Source organism: Hydractinia symbiolongicarpus, chromosome 8, assembly GCF_029227915.1.
Source record: "Hydractinia symbiolongicarpus strain clone_291-10 chromosome 8, HSymV2.1, whole genome shotgun sequence".
Lineage (NCBI taxonomy): Eukaryota > Metazoa > Cnidaria > Hydrozoa > Anthoathecata > Hydractiniidae > Hydractinia > Hydractinia symbiolongicarpus.
Window position 1 is genome coordinate 26,048,728 of NC_079882.1, and position 20,715 is coordinate 26,069,442.

The 20,715-nt window shown below is 31.8% G+C and overlaps 3 protein-coding genes and 1 long non-coding RNA gene across 4 annotated transcripts; 2 read left to right on the plus strand and 2 right to left on the minus strand.

Annotated features, from left to right (window-relative positions):
• The first annotated feature begins 1,659 nt into the window (after positions 1-1,659).
• On the plus strand, positions 1,660-8,496 carry LOC130654596 (sodium-dependent neutral amino acid transporter B(0)AT2-like). Its single transcript, XM_057457208.1, has 10 exons — positions 1,660-1,824; positions 2,066-2,296; positions 3,988-4,418; positions 4,928-5,116; positions 5,656-5,766; positions 5,942-6,181; positions 6,315-6,513; positions 6,637-6,796; positions 7,313-7,478; positions 8,033-8,496. The coding sequence occupies exons 1-10, from the start codon at positions 1,815-1,817 to the stop codon at positions 8,294-8,296; spliced, it is 2,001 nt and encodes a 666-aa protein (XP_057313191.1). The 5' UTR covers positions 1,660-1,814; the 3' UTR covers positions 8,297-8,496.
• Positions 4,037-6,694, minus strand: LOC130654601 (uncharacterized). Its single transcript, XR_008984461.1, has 3 exons — positions 6,553-6,694; positions 5,604-5,871; positions 4,037-4,231 (listed from the first exon to the last, which is right to left on the minus strand). It is a non-coding gene; the product is annotated as an uncharacterized LOC130654601 (long non-coding RNA).
• Positions 8,391-11,135, minus strand: LOC130654598 (WD repeat-containing protein 55-like). The gene is made up of 9 exons (XM_057457210.1): positions 10,996-11,135; positions 10,795-10,922; positions 10,627-10,721; positions 10,360-10,447; positions 10,135-10,207; positions 9,960-10,066; positions 9,676-9,775; positions 9,341-9,510; positions 8,391-8,820 (listed from the first exon to the last, which is right to left on the minus strand). The coding sequence occupies exons 1-9, from the start codon at positions 11,077-11,079 to the stop codon at positions 8,568-8,570; spliced, it is 1,098 nt and encodes a 365-aa protein (XP_057313193.1). The 5' UTR covers positions 11,080-11,135; the 3' UTR covers positions 8,391-8,567.
• Positions 11,136-12,652: 1,517 nt separating this feature from the next.
• LOC130654602 (uncharacterized) lies at positions 12,653-20,331 on the plus strand. The gene is made up of 7 exons (XM_057457212.1): positions 12,653-12,778; positions 16,433-16,768; positions 17,102-17,542; positions 17,788-18,062; positions 18,512-18,578; positions 18,737-18,790; positions 18,892-20,331. The coding sequence occupies exons 1-7, from the start codon at positions 12,731-12,733 to the stop codon at positions 19,075-19,077; spliced, it is 1,407 nt and encodes a 468-aa protein (XP_057313195.1). The 5' UTR covers positions 12,653-12,730; the 3' UTR covers positions 19,078-20,331.
• The last annotated feature ends 384 nt before the right edge of the window (positions 20,332-20,715 follow it).

Below are 20,715 nucleotides of genomic sequence, written 5' to 3' on the forward strand. Positions count from 1 at the left end.
GAGGGTTGGGAGAACTGATCCTGTTAGAAAATTTAGAAACACGTTTTTTATTAAAACAGATACCTTTGTTTGCAAAACCTAGTGATAGGTTTTGTTCTAAATCATAGAAGCGAGCTAAAATGAATTAGTACTCATGACTTGACCTCCACTCAAAATGAAATATAGCACCTTTTAACGGAGAGATAACCCGATGATAACTGGTAGCTGGTAGCTGAGATAAAGTGGTTCATATACTGAGACCAACTGAAACTCTTTCTCTGTAAGATGCAAATAAATCTATGAGGATCAGATTATTCAAATTGCTGTTTTGCTGACTGGCTATATTTGAATTAAACTTTCAGGATTAAAATATGTTTTGGTTCAGATAACAGCAAACAAAATTAAAATATTTTAAATTTGCCACAGAAGGTTACCCATTGAACAGAATATGACATGTGTGCACAATCACATATTTTCTACCAACAAATGTGAGAGGAGATTCGAAGGCTTTTTGATAGAATTTCAAGATTTTTTTAGGATAATAACAGTGTTTTTGTAAGCAAAATATTTAAGCACATGTCATATTTTTCCCGCCAAAAAAATTAAAAACTAAAAAACAAACATTGAGGTGAGTATGGCCGTTCTGTCAGTATGGAGATATCGTTTCTTTATGACTTTTAGATGTTTGTTATTGCATCTAGGAGGATAGAAATCCTCTCTTGTTAGATTGACATTTCCAAGGCGTGGCCCTGTAATCCCCGTATAGTTAAAATTACTATTATTTTTTTGTTTGCTCGTTTTATCTTTTAACTTTAAAGGGAAGTAGTTTTCGTGGGAGAGGTGATGTATACAAATTTTTGGCGGGAACAAACTTTTGGCGAATATAAGAAGAAGAATAACTAATGCTATAAATTCTGGCAGCATTAAAAAGATGTAACATATCCACCACGATGTTAGTTAGAGAGGCATTGTGTCAAAGTTTTGATTTCCTTTTTCACAATTCCGAACTTCGCGGTTGAAAACAAAGCCCTAATATTATGCAAAATTTGATATCGCAACTTCTTTAAAAAACGCAAAAGTTCGAAATTTTTAGACACTATGAAGTAACAAAAGTAACTTGAATTTGTGCTTGTTCATAGCTCATTTTGACCATGCAAACAGACAATGTACGCACAAGATAATGTAGGTAACAATAAATAAGTTTAAAAAGTCTATAAATCGTTAAAGCGAATTGCTTTATCTCCGTAATTATTGGCCACTGGGATAAGCTGCTTTACTCGTCACTAGGAAAGCTCAATTTGTATACAGGAAGAGCCTTACTTTCATTTCGTAACCATGGGAATGAAGCTTAGTTTACGAAAAGAAGTATCTGTATATATGTCCGCAAAACCGTTGTCGAATTAAGCAAAAAGCACAATAGTAACCTCGTTCCCAGGCATATTTCAACATAAAGAAAAACACAGTCTGATGCCACAATGACGTCACAACGTGCTTACACTATATGAAGCGTGGTTAGCCTGACTGTGATGACGCGCCTTCATATTACCCAATCTTACTTACTTATTTAAACGTCCTTATAGTTTGTATTATCACGTGACTTTTATTCAACCATTCATATTTGTTATAAAATATTTAAAAGAAATCCCAGTTCTCAACGCCATGTGTTTTAACATTTAAACCATTAAAAGAAAAAAAGAAACAAAAAAAATCAATCAAGAAAATAATATCAAGCTTGGGAGAACGTTTTAGTAAAAAAATAACAATAAAATATTGTAGGAAGATTAAAAAGAAAAATAGGATTTTAAGAGGGATTGATTGGCTTTATATCGATTGAAATGGATAAAGGTATTTTTACAACGTAATTCTGGTTTACTTTTTTTGACATTAAGACCCTTTTATCTGTCAATCATTTAATGTCAGTACAGTTGAAATAAAATAAACGTAGTTCGTGAATCAGCCAAAAAATAAAAATTCTTGAGAAATTTTTCGCGAATCAAGCAAAAACCTTACATTTTCGTGAGTATTTACTTCCCGACATTAAAGCCTGTTCCAGGTTTTAAGACATTTCACCTTTTATTTATTACAGGTGACACTTTTCTGGACATAACACCGTCAGAAGTTAGTGAGTCAGCAGAACAAGCTTCAGATATCCCTTTAACATTGGCTTGCGATGGTACAGATGCTGTTTTTTCACCAAAACCCAAAGAACGTGAGTCTTGGGCAAACAAATCTGAATTTTTATTGGCGACAATTGGATTAGCGGTCGGTTTGGGGAATATCTGGAGATTTCCTTATCTGTGTCAAAAGAACGGAGGAGGTAATTGGATTGTTTTTCTTTACAGCTATACTTTAGTTATGCTATATTTTTACGATTTCTAACGATTTATACAATCAGTAAAAATAAGTATATTAAATGACTTATATCAATTTTCATTGCATGAATTTCCGAGATTTGTTAGGTTGAGATTTTACGAAGAGAACAGCGCACGACCCTTTTATTAATTAACAATGTTGGGTGAATCAAAAATATTTTATGTTTAAAATTATTTATAAGCCGGTTGTTCAACAAATTAAAAATCAAAAGTGAGTTTAAAATTTGTAGCATCTTCAACTAAAATGTTTTCTGCAACATTAACTAGAGACGTGCAAAGTTAGGTTTGATTCGGTTTAAAAAGTTAACTTTTAAGTAGCAAAGCCAGACAACATTAAACATTGCTTTCCCCTTTTTTTTAATAGGAACCATTAAAATCTCACCTAAGGCTGGCTATTCTTTAGGAAATTTTTAGCACAACTCAAGAATTCAGCCTCATTTTTTTCTTATTTAGAATTTTTTTTTTCAAATTTCGCCGCTACCGGTAATATGAAATAAATTCGTGTTTTTGTTGCTAATAGAGTTCTATAATAGGTCACAAACAACAAAAACAAAAAAAACGCAAAATTCTTAACTTAATGTTCTTTGTTTTAAGATTGTAGCCTAAAGCTGGTCTTATTATGTTCTTATTTTTGGGCAAAATTTAAGGCTTTTGTTCTTATAAAACTGTCCTCATAAGAAACAGTGTATCTGAGTAGAAAACAACGAAAAAGGAAGTAAACATTTGATGCAGTTTTCACAGATACATGCTAATCACGATAACTATATATTGTTCATTTATGAGTCATAAACGTATGCCTGCTGAGATGTGTGAAATATAATTTTATCTGAAATATAAAAAAATGTTTTATAAAAATGATAACTGAACAACAGATAACTAGTGAAATATTGATGTTCCTTCAATGAATGCAGATTTGTTATTAATGGAAAATATTGTAAATGAATAATAAAAAGAAATAATTAGTAGATTTCACAATCAATATCTACAACTCGAAATAATTAAAATATATATATATAAATATTTAAAATTTGTCACAACACGTGATACAGAAGTTACTTTCACACATATTGAGGGAAGCTGGTGAAATATGGCTGATAAAGTCGTGACACCTCTAATTTCTCAACGATTTCATACTAAAAATACAATAAGAACATAAACATGTTTTTTCCAACTAAAAACTACATGAGCCAACTAAACAGCTGCTTCAGGAGTTATGATATTCATGTTCGACAGATGTAAAAATATTTTGTCGTTGTCTTTTTTGCTTTTCTCAGCTTTGTCTTAAACATCTGTTCACTGTTAAACTTATTGGAATTCTTTTTTTTGCAAGCCCAATTTTGCGTGGGTTTATTTGTTCGAGTCAATGTTTTACAAAAAAATGTTGATTTATTTTTATGAATTCCAATTATAAAGATTGACAATTTTGATTCGGGAAAACCGATATTAAAATAAAAAATGCGTTTAATACGAAAATAAATAACTGTGATCGAATAAGATAAGGTACAATATATTTTTTTTGCGAATTACGCCAAAAATTGCCATAATTAATCCACGCAGAGATAAATCCCCAAAACGCAACATTCCAGTAATGGTTTATTTATTACACAGGCTTGAAATTTATCTTCCTTCATTTTAGGAGTGTTTTTGATCCCCTTTTTCATCTTCATTATAATCGAAGGAATTCCTTTGTTTTTCATCGAACTCGGTGTTGGTCAGAGATTTCGAAAGACCGCTGTTGAAGCATGGCGTGGTATGCACAAAGGCTTAACAGGAATTGGCATCTCATGCATGATCACATCTATGTTGTTATGTCTCTATTACATCATCGTGATAACATGGTGTGTGTATTATGCCTTTCTATCGTTGACTTCCGAGCTTCCCTGGCAAAAGAAAAATTGTGAGAACTATGATATATATATGAAATATGTCAGGTTAGAGAGAAACGTAACAGAGATGACAAACAGCTTAGAGAGAAACGTAACAGAAATCACTAACACTACATTCAACAACTCCACATCAAACAACTCCACATTGAACAACACCTTCATTAATCCATTTTCAGCTAAAGTAAGTGTAGACAATATTTTGTAATATAAAATGTTTCATGTACGTAAAATGTGATGCGTACAAATGAAGAAATTCAAATATACACATATTTTTTATAAAAAAGCACGCGGCTGCGATCGCAAAAAACAGCTAACTTGTGAATTTTAAAAAAATTGTGAATTTAGATTGATAGAGCTTTTAAGGGTATAAAATGGGGGCAAAGCTTTACAAACTTTCATGAAATCTCCATCCCGGCTGAACCCCCAAAAGTGTTTCTTATAAATGTTTATTAGCATGATTACCATTAATACGTTCCCTAGTGCGAAAAATTAATATATTAAAAAACGAAACTGATTGGCGTTTTAAACTCATTTATATATTTTTATTACCACCCTTAATTTTACTTATTATTTGAATTGAGGGAATTTAAATTTGCGCGAAAATTAAATCAAATTATATCGAAATATCAACGTTTATCATTCTACTGCGCGAAAAATAGCACAAATAATGTAGTTAAGAATTAATTACAGGTGAAACAATACAAGACATGCTGTATCCAAGACCCTGCACAATATCAGTGGTATGAAAGGACTCTTCAAGTCTCAACGAGTATAAATGATACAGGCGCAGGAATTAACACAAATCTACTTTGGTCTTTGTTGTTGTCATGGTTTGTTGTGTACGCATGTATTGTGAAGGGAATTAAATCCAGTGGCAAGGTCAGTAAAAATAAAAGCACAAAAGGTGTTAAGATGTTTCGGTTGCTTTATTCAACATGCTTTAAAATTTATTATACTAATCCCAAACAATAACTTTGATATCAGGGCTTTTTATCATTTTTAGCACCTTACAGAAGGGGTTGAAATAAATTGGGGGGAGGAATACGGTGGGAATTTTTCTCAAACTTAATAGTTTGTGGCTGGAAAATACTTCAAAATACGTTTTTCTACGTCTGTATTTACCACCAAGGGGTTTACTAGCAGATGATAGGTTTTAGGGGCATAATAAATAGGGGGTTAAAAAAGAGAGCGGGGTAAGGGTGACTTAATAATGTCTAAGGGGGGGGGAATGAAAAACTATATAGCGGGGGGGGGGACCTCTAATAGGTGTGTGCAACGATAGAGGTCCCCTCTAATGCAAAAATTAAAAAGACCTGGGATTGAGGGTGACAGACAAACACGCAGAACTTTTAGAGTGACGACTTACAGTTCTATATTTATACAGAGTGGTGATTGAATCTATTTTAATGTTTTTTCAGGCTGTCTACTTCACAGCAACGTTTCCGTATGTTGTATTAATCATTCTGTTCTTCCGTGGTATCACTCTACCTGGTGCTTTGGATGGAATCAAAGAATTGTTCACACCAAAGGTTTGAAAGAAATTTCAACTTATCCATATCTTTTCTTCTTAATGTTTCCTAGACACCAATCCAAACACCTTGCCGTATTCTTAACATTGTCCGTCTTTTCATGTGCTAAATATAAAAATTATAAAGGCTAGAATTGTAGTGACATAAAACCTGTTTTTTATTTCTTCTCCTGTAGTGGGAACTACTTGCTAAACCTGAAATTTGGATGGATGCAGCCACACAAGTGTTTTTCTCCTTAAGTTTGGGATTTGGAGCTCTTATCGCATTTGCTAGTTACAACCCAATCAACAACAACATTATACGGGACGCCTATGTCATTGTACTGACGGATTGCGGAACTGCGCTGTTTGGAGGAATTGTGGTATACTCTATTCTTGGGTACAGACAGCATGAAACTAATATCCCAGTGAGCGAGGTGTGGTATTTTAGTGTTTTGAAATCACCATGATATGTACGCTGACTTTAACAAGTGATAATTTCTCTTATCTGCTAAGTTTGTAGGAAGAATGTTTTTTTCTTTATAACTAATTTGCAGGGATTTATTTTAGGGAGGAAGCGGACCTGGTTTAGCATTTGTTACTTTCTCTGACGTCATGCTTTTGATGGATATATCGCCACTGTGGGCCATCTTATTCTTTTTCATGTTAATTTTACTTGGCATCGATTCAGAGTTTGGAACATTGGAAGGTGCAATAGCTCCATTGTATGATTTAAAAATCGTCAAAATGAAGAAGTTTCTTTTCTTACGTAAGATTTTCCTAATGCGTATTTCAACACGTCTCTTACCGAAAAAAATGCATTTCTTTTATTTATTCACTTTGTCTTTCATTTTCTCCTTTCTCTTTTGCAGCTTATGTGTTTTTTTTTCAGCAATCGTCATTGGAATCATGTTTTTAATTGATCTCAGTATGATAGCTGGTTTCGGCTACTATGTCTTCCAACTATTTGATAGTTATGCTGTCACAATTCCGTTACTGGTCATCGCGTTGACGCAGTGTATAGCAATAAGTTGGGTCTATGGTACAGACAGGTAAGTTGTATCTTACTGATGACATGGAAAATAGAGCAAGCTCATGTTTAGCTCATGTTAATTGCAGTTCCCAGTTAGGTTGCTAGCTGGTTGAAATAAAATTTTAAAATACTATATCGAGCTTCAAAATTGTTTACCCTCATTGGGTATTCCCTCAATTAGCCAGGCCACTAAACCTAGACTATGTTACTCATGGCATATGAATTAAGAATTTCACATTTGGCCTCTGATCTAAGCTGACAGGATCGTCTTAAAATAGTTTTCCTGGGAACATTAGCAATTAAATTTCGGATATGAGTTTTTTAAATAAAAAAGCACTTACATGATAAGGAAGAACTTTAAAATGTCCAACTTTTGATGTTGTTTTTTAAAACAGCTGCAGTTCGTGTTGATGCATTGAAATCAAATATGAACATTTTGTACATCAGTTGTATCTCCTTTATGTTATGGTGATATCTGCTATAGTGATCTCTGCTATGGTGATATCTGCTAAACTGTAATGACAACTTCTTCTAGATTTGCTGATGATATTGAATTCATGACTGGACAACGTCCATGGAAGTTTTGGATGTTCTGTTGGAAATATCTGTCACCATTTGCAGTCCTCGTAATCTTAATGTGGGTTCTTGTCAACACTATACGAACAGTTCCTGTCTATTCAGCATATGTTGGATGTCCTCAGGTATTTATATTAATCTATGCTGCATAAAGTAGTAGTGAATGAAACGAATAAGAAATGATTCCATAAACTAAAATACTGTCGACACAAAACTACAAGACGTAAATTTGAAAATTGTCAGTTGTAAATACTCAGAGAAAAATGCAAGACAAAAGGAATTCTTGCACAGAAAATAATATTTTTGTATGTTATGCAGGATCTCTTCAAGTTTCAAATTTTTATAATATATTTTTTTTTGTTTTGAACTTACTTAAATGTTAGGACACTTATGATATCATAAAATAGTTTAAAAAATGCTAAAATCACAATTTCTACTTAATAATGATGGAATCTTTAAACTTCAAAACTTTGCTTATGTCGATATAACATCAAAAATATAAGTCCACGCTGATACTGTTCAACTTTGCAAGATATTTGAACAGTTAATTTATGTTACCTTATTACATCATTATGATGTCAGATAGAAATGAGGCTATAAGCTATATAAAATTATTTACGACGTAGAATTTCTAAAAAAAAATTTTTTTTAATTCAATCCGATTTAAATTCTATTTAAGGAAACAAGTGCTGAGAAAGGATGGACTGTAGATAAAGAATATCCAACATGGACAAGAATCCTAGCAGCCATTATGGTGATATGCACACTGTCTCCAATCCCCTACTTTATAGTAAAAGAATGGCCTAAAAACTGGAAACAATTATTTAGAGAGAGGTTTTTAAGTGGGATAGCTAACTATATGCCAGATCCATCAACATGGAAAGAGAAACACAACACTATGCTCTATGAACCAACATATCAAAATGAAAAAGATAAAAGCTAGACTATAGTCCATTTTCCAATCAAATGCTGTACCGTTTTCCAGTCGAAGCTGTTACAGAAATTATAGACCAAGGCTATACAAACTACAAGTAATATTATACTTCCAGAAAATATTTTGGAAGATGAGATCGCTGCAGTTACATAACGGTTTTTTAAGAACTGTATAATATCATGTAAATATTAAAATATAAAATATGAAAATGAGTTTTTTGAATCAGATTTTCTGAAGCTAAAGATTGTCACGTTAAGTCTTCGTAAAAGTAATTTTTATTCTACAAGTCTGCAAAAAAGTCTCCTTTTGAAGTTGAGCAGTCAGCCATTTTTCTTTTTCTGTTTTGTTTCTTCTGTTTAACAGGTTCAATATGTTCATCATGAAGTGAGGACACATCCCAAAACTTTACAACATTATCACTAGCACAACTAGCTAAAAGTTGTTTATCTTCAGATAGTTTTAAATTTTCTATTCCAAATGTTCCATGTTTACCTATCACACCAATAGCACGATGAGGAAGGATGTAAAGAGATCTAAATAAAGAAATTCATGAACTCAATAGCAGAGCACAACAAAAAGTTTCCGTTGGGGAAAAAAAGGTTATTTCTCGACAGTAGCCACCCTTCTGCAAGCAATCAGTTGGGAATTTTAATTTTTTATAACCATTATAGGCATTTTTCAGGTTTGCATTTGTTTAATGTTACTATCAGAAAAAATACTTTTTCTTCTCTAACAATTTTGTTGATTGCTTGTCAGATTTTCAAAGTTTACGATTAAATCTTTAAAATGTCATTCTTTTGACCAGTTGTTTAGTGTAAGTTCTCATCAAAATCTTAACTTTAGCTGTTACTAATTTGGTTGCTTATTATGCGAACAGCAGTTAATCAAGACAATACGTTGATACACATTTTACATGAGTTTTGATATTGTAAAAATTTATGAACATTTATGCTGTTGACAGCACATATCCATTAAAATAAACTCTCATAATCCTTTTGCAGACAAAGATGCAACATAGTTGATATAAAGGCACTGTTGAATCCTGATAAATACCTTATGTAACTGTCATCTGTACCAGTACATATAATATCTTCTGTGATTGGACAAATTGAATCAATGGAATCATTTTCTGTTGGAATGCGATCACTTATATCACCCCATTCTCCCCAAGAATAAATATTCAATACTCCATCTGCACTCCCACACACCACCTTTTGACCATTCTAAATAGAGATATTTTTAGGTATAAGTTGCACACCGAGTGGTATAATGCAATACGCACAAGATCACTTACCTAAATTAAAAATTTTCGTGGGTTTCAAGAAATATTTTGCATTAGGACATTATTTTTTAAATGTTAAAAATTTTATCTGCGTTCAAGTGCTCACCTTCACAATAGCCACTGACAACAATTCTTCATCAAGTTGATCTGAGGCTTGCTCCAGAACTTTTTTACGTAAGTTATAAACAGACAAGACGCCATCACCACTACATTCATAAAAACAAATATTTTATTTGAATAAAGGTACTTGAACAAAATATCTAGTTTTTTAATGTGCACACGCAGTAACAAAAAACGCTTCTCTCTATAGCAAAAAAACAGTAAAATATAAATAAGCTTTATGCAATAAAACTACGTAAAATGTATGAGAGCAAGAAAAACAACAAATACCTGGTACATAATAAATATTTTTTATCTTTATCGCACGTCATGTCTGATATGTAATCCTTGCAATCAGAAAATTCAGCAATAGTTGAAAACGTCCTTGTATCCCACACCTAAAAAAGAAAATAACAAATAAACTAGAGTTAAGTCACCAAAAGACAAACTATCAACAAAATCTTACTTTAATGGTTCCATTATCACTACCAGTTGCCATGTAGTTTTGAGAGAGGATCTTCATACTGTTTAAAGCTTTCCTAACAAATTACATTTAATCCTGAATACATTTATTTAAAAAATAGCAATTATGTTTGAAGTATATCCTCTTATTTACATAAACTTTTTAAATAAACTTTAAAACATATTTTGTGTTAAAAATTGAAACAACAGAAATATATTTTTCTCTTACTCATGTGCTTTGGGTAGATTGTGAATAAGAGAACCAGAATTTAAATCAATGACCTGTATGGATTTATCTTTTGAACAAGTGTAGAGTCCTAAAAAGAGAAGAATATAATGTAAATAGAACGCCTTTTATGCTAATTCTTGTTGCACTAATGTAATGGTCCATCAAGAAGTACATTATGATTCTAGGGAACTTTATAAACTATACATAAAATTGTTTTGCAACAAGCAGACAGAATATTGAATGAAAATCAAATATAAATTTACTTACTTTCACCATCTGTCGAAAAAGACAAGCAACGGCAAGCTTTCTTGTGATTGTTAAAAACACATAACTTTTTGTTCAATTCGGTTGAATAGGAGAACCTTAATATTTGCATGCAATAAAAGTATTATCATTATTTTATAGAAACATTAGAAAACATTTACCCCAACTTACACGCTCACTTTTCCTGTGATTTCACCACAAGCAATCACATTTTTTACAGGGTGGAAAGAAATATCAAATATTTGATCCTCAACTTGTATTTCAGAGGGAACCTTACTTGCAGTTTGATTCACCACAACCTAAAAAAAGAATGCACTAGTGCTCTTATTTCAACTCCAAACATATTACAAATATATACACAGGCCTACAAACCTGATCACTGGCACTATTTTGTTGTTCGTCTTCATCAGTTTCTTCATCCTCAACTTCTAATTCATCTGATTCTGAATCGCTCATTTTACTTAAAAAACAAAAATAATAGAACAATCTTGCATTCTCTAGTTTTAAGCCAAACAATGGTAAAGAAAAATACTATCTTTCTGCACTCATTAATACTATTTAATTTTGTCAATCTGTTTAACCTTTATAGTTGGGTACTTATATGTGAAGACTTAAGTTGAAGACTAAGATAAATAAAAAGAAGAAGTACTAACTTGCATTTTTTTGTAAGTGCCTTAAGAGTAAGAGGAAAAAATGTATTACTTCAAGTTTAAAAAACTTGTCTAAACTTCTTTCTGACATTCTTTTTGAAAAATGTAAGGTATATACAATTAGTATATTTCACCCTCAGATTAACTTTCTAACAAAAGATAAAACAAATAAAAATCATTGTTAATCGCTTATTACTGCATTATCCCAACAACTTAAAATTCACACTTGCGTTTCAACTTCCATTAGTTTTTTTCGAGAAAGTGTTGCAGTTTTAAATCAAGGTTTTAAATTTTCACAGAAGCAGAATATAAAAAATGTGGAATGAGGGTAATTAAACATTAAACAAAGTGGGTAGTCAAGTAACAGAGCTCTTCCCTCACCTCTTTCCAAAAAAATGTTTGTGCATGTTTTGAGGAATAATTTGATCACAAATATATACATTACAATCAATGTGAAGTAAGAAGTTTACTTTATTACAGGGAGCACATTAGTGGGATAACTTTGCATTTATAATTAAGCATTGGATGAGTATTATTGAATAATTGTAGAGTTTTCCTATTTGCATAATCTTTATATGGTTGCATGGCCATTTAGCAGATATCCTGAGAGTCAACAATGCATTAAGCAGAGCCATTGAGCCACAAGCTAAGGGTTAGAGCTCAAGTCTAAACTAGGTATAAAATAATTTGATTTTCTTAGTCACTTAATTCTCAGAAACCTATTACCATGTCAATTCCCATAAACCTATCAGTCATGATTTTCATACATTTGATGGAAAAGCAAAATACCTTCTCCTATATGGAAATAAACTCTATTAGAGAAAAAAGATCTGTCATAATTTAACATAGCCTTTGGTTAATCCAAGCCATGTTAGGGAAATTGGGGAGATGGCACACTGTGTGGGCCATTGGATGTTTCAGGGAGTTGTCTGGTAGAGTACAAACCCTAATCTAATTGGGTCTACGTAGCTAAAAATAAGCATTATAATTACTCTAGAGGACTCGCCATCTCAGCCATGGCCTTTACTGGAAATAACAGACAGGTTATATCCCTCGATATTTGTGAGGCCATGTAAAATATACACATCTAACCATCTATCTTCGAAAGGTAAAACAAAGATCCTGAAAATGCTGAGGTTACAAATAAATGTTCATTAGGTTACCCTTTTATGTAGTTCGCTAGCTACCACTTTGGAAAAATTATTTAAGATTTTAACAAGTAAACGCATCCTGTTATAATAAACCAAGTTCTAATTACAAAAAAAAGTTATATTGTGTCTATCTAGGGTAGAGCTGCATAAATTTCTTCTCTTCTCTTCTCTTCCGATCTGAGGATAAACAACACGGAAGAGCAAGGCACGTGTTTTTTTAAGTCGTCTTCCGTAAAATTTACCATGTAAATAAAGGACGCATTTTCTGTCTATTTTGGTTGGCAACTTTGGCTTGGCTACCCAATCATGAGAAAAGTGGAGCAAGAGTTTCCATTTCACCAAGAATTATATAAGGTATATATCAACATATTAGAGTCTTGAATAACTAACAATAATGGTTATTGTGTTTGATGAATTCCTTATGTTTTTACTTTAAAAAAAGGTTGCGAAGCATTCTCGCAAGTTGCAAGCAAAATTTGTTCATGAAGAACCAGAGAGGCAGGAATGTTTGCAGGAATATAGGCCTTGAAGCTGTTAGCATCCCCCATTGCTGAAGTCAGGACAAGACAAAACATAGGATCATTTGACACTCAGTTTTGCGAAAACGGTGTATTGATTCACTAGCGTAATTTTTTTCGTTTGCCAAAATACAATTTTACTACACTAGAATTTAATTTCGGGGAGTCATACTACATTCAGGAACGCAGAAGATTGCAACAACTGGTTGGACAGGTCAAACCACCTGTGCTGGTATATTGTTCAGGAATTTCTAGGAAATGTATGATAGGACTACAGGTTTTTGTGTTATGAAACTGTATAGACATTTTTCAATATATACATTTTTTGTAGTAAGTCGTTCTGGCTCTAACAACTGTGTGGCAGGTAGAAAGATGTAGAAGCTTGCTGAAGGAATGTCTTTTTTAGTCCATTTCTTTCTATGGAAACATTGTTGAGGCTTTAAACTATTATCGAGTGTAGATGAATAACTTCTTGATTGACAAATATTTACATAAAATTGTAAGGATAACTTGGTGCGAAGGAATAGACTAAGAGAAATCTTGCTTCACCTAGCGCTTGCATCTTTTTGCCAAAAGGGCTAACCCAGAAAAAACGTGAACATTCCAAAAGCTCTATAAGGACACAATCTAATATTTTTCCAAAAAATAGGAACAAAAATTGTTTTTACAACTAAAAACCTGAATTTTGTTAAGAAATAAGAACAAAACAGAATCTGAATTTCTTGCACTTCTTTTTACACTACCAATGAATTTTCGAAAGTGAGAACAAAGTAGGACTGAATTACCAAATTTGTGTAGCATTAAAAACAACGTAAGAACAAATTAAGCGAAAACGGGTGCGGAAAATAATAAAACAAAATTTAATCTCCTGGAAATTTTCAAGTTTTATCACGTTGGTTTTAAAAGCATTCAAACAAAAGCTTTTTTAATTAAAATTTTCTTCATTATACTGTTTCGCCTTGGCATTTACCCCTTTTGCGTTGGCAATAAAATGTTGTTTTTATTGTTTGTCTTGGCAATCAACAATTTCACGTTGGCAAAAACAGTGACATGACCTTTTTTCGGTGTATGATGTTGTCAATTTGCCTTTAAAATTTAAGCTTTTCTTTTCTTAAACTACTTTAATTCTATTTAGGGTAAAATAAGCAAAATGTTCAGCAACAACTTTATAATCTTTATTAATTCTTGCATGGAAGAAATATTTTCTATCGCTTTTCTATCTATACTTTTTTATATATTTACAATAGATTCAAGGCAATAAAAGGATTCTGTAAATTGGGAAAAAAATTTGGTTTAGCAAAATTGAGATTTACAAATCCAATGTTCTTCTAACAAAATATTCTTTTGTTTTCACAATTCTCTTTTAAAAAGGAAAATTTGTTCATTAGTTTATTTATTGACCTAGTATAATATGGGTGGAAAGTGTCTTTTTTCTTATAAATTTAATAACAAGTCTTATATGTTTAATATTGTAAAAAAAAATCAACTCTTCCCAATGTTATTTATTTATTTTGTCACAAAAATTATAAATTTTCAAAATAACCATGCTACAATGTATATTTAATCTCTGAGTCTTTAAATAATTTTTTTTTTCATGCACCATCAAAAGGTCTGTAATTTTTTTAAAAAAAGATAAAGGATCGGTAAATTCCAAAAAATCTGTTCAGTATGTATGTTTTTGTCCTTTGACTGACCCATTTAAATTATAAAAAACAGGGGCAAAAGGATGAAAAAAAAACAGAAAAGGGATTAAGTGGTGCAAGTTTTTTTATTACTATTGAGCATATTTACTGTCGATGATAGGAAGATTCTGAGAAAAAATCCAGCCGACCTACCGACTCGTTTTTGCAAGGACTTTGAGCAAGAGATATATATCCTTTATAAGTATAAGTTTAATAAGAAATGTCATTTTCAATTGGTCAAAAGTTTTGTACATAAACGGTTCCTCTGATACTATGCAAAAAATACATAGGTTCACATAAATTCTTTTTTTGGGATCCGTTAAAAATGGTGCACAAAAAAAAATTTAAAGGGCATTCTGCATTTAATATATTGATGAGTACTTTTTAATTATACAAATAAGTGGCTAATTAGTATATACTCTATGCCTGCTAACTTAACACTTTTGCAATAAATTTAAACCTTGTCATTGATTGGACCTGGGTCAACTTCTGACTAGCTACATCTGGATTTTCAAACATGCCGTTTGTGACACCTTTCTGTGTACCTTTCAGTTGACCCCTTAATAAATCAGGCAAAAGTTTTAGAATGAGGTTGGTTTACAAATAAAAACAAAAGTCTAATCACGTGACTGGTAATAACTGGACCACATACAAATAATACAAACATACTATCATTTTCTCATAAAAGCGATTTTGAATGTAAATTAAGGTGGCAGTAACCCTTTTAAATATCGCAAATTTTTTTTTACATAATTATATAGTTACGAAAGATTGCTTACAGACTATATATTCATTTGTTTTCTGTTTTTTCTGTTATAACACACTTGTCACGATTTTATGTCTAAAATACTATTATCTTTCACCAAAAATATTCAGCCTCAACAATTCCTCTTTAAAATAAAATTCATGAATAATAAATTAGTTCTGCTGAATATAGTTTAAGTCTACGAGTTTGCGAAATTGTACAGAAAGAAATGACGGAATTATTAAAGAAAAACGTTAATAACAACAAAGATGGCGCATTATGTAGAAATTTAGGACTATCTTCATTATGCTACACTGCACAAGCTTTTCAATAGCATTTTTGTTTTACTTTAAAATTTTCAGACATGCTTGGTGAACCATGATACGTTGTGCGGAAATCTTTTTATTTATAATATTTTTCTTTTAACAGTGTTCGATGCAGCAGGGGATGCTAACAAAGAATCTTTTCAAAAAAAATCAAAAGGCTATTGTTAAAGAAATAAGAATGAACAAAACCCAAGGTTCATTTAAAACCAAAAGCTGATGAAAGATAACGAAATTGTACAAAGTTGGAGCTCGTAGAAGCCGATTTTTTCTTTTTTATGATACATTTTTAAAATAGAAATTTCTGCTGACTCAGCAATTTTAGTGTTAAGTTAAAATCATTTTATTATGTATTAAGGCCTATATTTTTAGGAAATAGTAAAAATAAATGGTATAAATAAAACACTGAGTAAATAATTCAGCTATTTGGACAGCTAAAAAAGGGTTACTGCCACTTTAATATGAGGTAACATTCTTAAACATAAAATCAAGGAGAAACATATTTGGTTATATATTTGCAGAAATAAGTCTGTAAAAACGTCGTTATTTCATATGTGACCACAGAATCAGCTTCGGATGTTTGGAAAAGGGCAAAACATTTTCAGTTCCTTGGTATACTCAACGCGTATAGCAAACATGCTCCACAATTTCACTTTGCAAAAATGTAAAAGTAGCCCTAGGCTATAGCTATAATGTGTGATCCAGGTAGCTAGCTAATTGTTGCTTTACCTTTATTTTAGTGGCTGTATGAGACAGAATATAGCAGAAATTATGGCAGACAACATCTTCCAACGTATGAACCCAAAAATAAACTACTTGTTCCCAAAGTATTTAAAGAAACGACAACTGCCGAACAGGAGAATGTCACCCATCCAATCTCAAAAAATAAAATAAAAAGCAGTGGCACTGTTGGTATACAGGTATCAGAAAGTAACATACCAAGAAAAGATGCAGCTAACTACTATTCCGGTGACAAAACTTATAATAAAACACATTCTACCATTGGTATACAAGTATCAGAAAATGCAGCTCCAATAAAAAAAAGTATTTTGAAAACACCACAAAAGAGCCAGCAGGTATAGCTAAATATAAATATTGCTTTGGAAATATATTTATTGTTCTTTAATATGTTTTCCTATTCACCCCTAATCATCTGTACTGTCTTATACAAGGTTTAGAACTAACTGATGATAGTTAGTTAACCAAAGGAAGCTGTGCAGTAAACATTGTTCGGTCCTTTAAATTTGATTATACAGCGAGTACTTGTCATAATTTTAAATTTCATGTGGATTATTTTTGGCTGTTACTGGTTTGCATATTGGATTTTTACTCTGCGCTGTGCTCTTGCATTGTATTTGTTTATTTTGTATGTATATTTATTTGTTAATGATTTTTGTTTTCTTTAAAAGAATCGACCATTAACTGCACCAATCATTCATTCAAGAGTGAAGCGCAGTGAAAGGAAATCTTTGGATGACACCTATGTTTTATCAGAAAGAAGAAAAATCTTAGATGAAAATCATATTGAGAGAAGTAATGATATGAAGTATTATTCAAGTATCTTAAATACTTCTGCTGGTAAAGATTCGTCATTATATGAAAGAGTGCCATTTATACAACGTAAGAAAAAAGTGATGCACAGAGATGATCACGTTAAATTAGAAATGACTGGTGTCAGTGCTGAAGAGCTGTCTGGTAGTGTTTTAGACCTACAAAATGAACCAGCATTTACAAAGAAAAAAATATCTTGCTACCCTAAAAATCACAATATCTTGCGTACACATACAATAGAAGAAATCGAAAATGATGTAGAAAAAAATGTTAAAGAAAATTCTGATCCTATTTCAGAGGTATGTATTTAGATCACCAGAGGATTTTTTTTTATAAGAACAACGGTGCATATGTTAGATATATGACTAAAGCAAAAATGCACATTAGATTCAAAGGTGATGCTAGGGGACTTGAATCCACGACCCTGGGGACTTGAACCCATAACCCTGGGGACTTGAATCCATGACCCTGTTCTTTACCGTTTTTTTTATTTCGTATTTCAGTAATAATTTAGTTGTTAATGAAGTTTTACATTGTGTTGTAGGTTTGTAAAGAAGAATTTGATGATGACAAATTTAACTGTTTTAAATCTCTTAAAAATTATCAATATTATAAGTCAAAGTCTTTGCCAAATAGCTATCGGACAAGTTACAATGATGATTTTGATACTCTTACACGAACTGTCAGCTCACCAATTGTATTAGCTGAAAGGAAAGTTGGCAGTAGAAATAATGTCCCAGATATTTTTGACCGATGTATGGCAGATGTCAGATATACAAAAGGCAGTGAGTCCTTATTTAGAAAAGAATATGATAAAAGGTAAGAATAAAAAAGATATAAAGTTTGATGTGTGTGATATTAATCTCATTTCATTTTAGCCTTGGTTGAGAAGGGGCAAAAATTTGTTAAACCTTGTGTGCCTAAATTTCTGTATTCTCAACCTCGTTCCTTAGCTTGGGTTTGATAATTTTAAAATCGACCGTCAATTTAAATTTCTGCGATGTTGTTATTCCATTTTTATTTTTCAGTCAATATGACTGCATACACTGTAATCTGTCCAATATATTTTCACTAAGTGGAATAAAAATTTCTCTCTCTTTGAACTAACATCGTTTCTTATTCGCTGATGTGCTTTTTTGTTTATTTTGTCCCTTATTATTTGTTTTTTACAATTTTGTCATGATTTGCCCTTCTTGGTAGGATAACTTAAGAAATTTATCTTCCATTGGCCATGGAGATAAATGTATTATTTTATATTTTATTCTTAGTCGATATGAAACAGAATATGACCAATCGTTTCGAAAAAAATCGAGTGTGGAATATATTCCAAAAAAGGTTAGCTGTTTTACATGGTAAAATATGAAAATGAAATAAAAATAAATTTTTCGAATTTTAAATAAATACTAAGTTTTCTCAGTTCCCTTCAGTTATTTTTTCACGGTATTTTTTTGTTTCTTTTTTGTCGTAGATTTTACGTGTATGTTATTTTTTAGCGATATGAAGTATTGTCGGCAAATGAAGATGATTTTTTTGACTACTACGATCAGGTATCTTTACCTTATCTAATTATATAACACACAAAGCAGGTTGTTAAAGAGTGAACCACAAGAAGAAACTGCTGTTCATTTTCATGTGTATGTATTTTTAGGTGATACAAAATAGACAAGTGGCTTATAAGCCTATCCTTCGAAGTTTTCTAGACCAACAACTGCGAAACCAAGAAAAACGTTCAGAGGAACGCAATATTGAAAATGGAAGTAAAAATATATATCGAAATGGAGAAACTTTGCACCGTACTAAACATTACGATCCTTTGCAATATTCAGATAGGTAGAACTTCTCCAATTGCTCATGTACAGTTAAAAAATTTTTGAATGTTTTTTGCTACCATAAGACGTCAAAGTATCCTGCGTTTCCACCACAAGCGCTTCTGTGGTGTATAAAAATATACTGTATATATCTGAATTTTTAAGAATGTTTTAAATTTTGTAAATATTTGTAATATTTTTATTTTTATTTAATTTTTATCCACATATACACAGGAGATTGAAGCTGTATTATTTATTCTACTCAAATATGCCAGCCATACTTTTTCGTCTCTCTTTCTTCAGCACGTACATCTTTTTAATTTTAACTGATAATTTTTTGCGTCTTACAACTTTGGTTTATATAATAAACCCAAAAACACAAGGAATCAGCCTTTTGATAACAATGTCATTATTTTCACTACAAACTTTCCTGGGGTCACGCCATAAGTCCCATAAGAACGCTTGCCTTACCAATTTTAAAGTTTATCTCACAAAATACTTTTAATTTAAAATGATTTCTCTAGAAAAAAATGACAAAATTTCTATAATTTTCATTGACCTTTTTGGCGCCAATTTCATCTGCAACGTGAAAATACCTAAGCATACACCTGGAAAGAAAGAGAAGTCCCTTGTTTTTAAAACGTAGGTAAGCTTTTGTGAGGTATTTGTATTCAGCTTGTTAAAGCTTGTGAAGTAACGTAAAGAATACTCAAGTATATTTAAGTTTTTTGAAGATTTTGAAATTAGTTGTAAACAAACAGCAAACATAACATTTTGTGTCAATAATTAGGAAAATTATTGAAATATTTTATGTTATCACTTTTGGGAGGGGTCAATTTTTAAACAAAATTTGGGTTTTGTCACTTCGGGAAAAACCACTAAAATGTCTTATGCTCTAGAAAATTACTACTTATAATTTTCATCGAAAAATGTCCACGCCCTTTTCTAATGTTTCCAAGTGATCTTTCGCTTTTAAAGTCTTGTTAGCTTTTTTAAAAAGCAGTGGCGGCATCAATATTAACGCTTTATGCAATATGTTGAAGTGGTGGACAATAATCCTATTAGTGTATAATGCAATAGCATTCGTCAACCAAAAGTTTTACCAGTCTCTCCGGATGGTAGCATTCCTTGTACACTTTAACAGATTACCCCTAACTGGGACTTGAATGGTTGGACTTTATTCTGTAATGGTTGGCTTCAAACTTTCTTTTGAATTATTGAACGAGAAAATTGTATTGAGTGCACGCCAGTTTTTTCTTGGAATTTGATTTGTTGTTTGACCTTGTTGTTGTCCCAGTTTTTATTTTTTTCAGCATGAGAATAAAACTGATTTCTTAGGCGCTTGTCTAATTAAGCGTTGATGTGCTTGCACGACTTTGGTAGTTTAAATGGGAGCTTAAAATGCACTAAGACCCCTTCCACAGAACCCTCGTTGTTAGTAGTAACAATGGGGAACTGAAAAGGCTATCCTGGGTAAACAATCTAAACAATAATAATAAATAGTTCTTGCAGCAGATGAAGCAGATACCGTATTTCTCTGCGTATAAGCAGTACCTTACATTCTTGTCCCATACCCCCGTTTGTCGAATATACAAAAGGGACAGAATGTATTATTCTCTGCTTCTGACACTCTTTCATTGTATTGATGTTTATTTTTGTCCTTA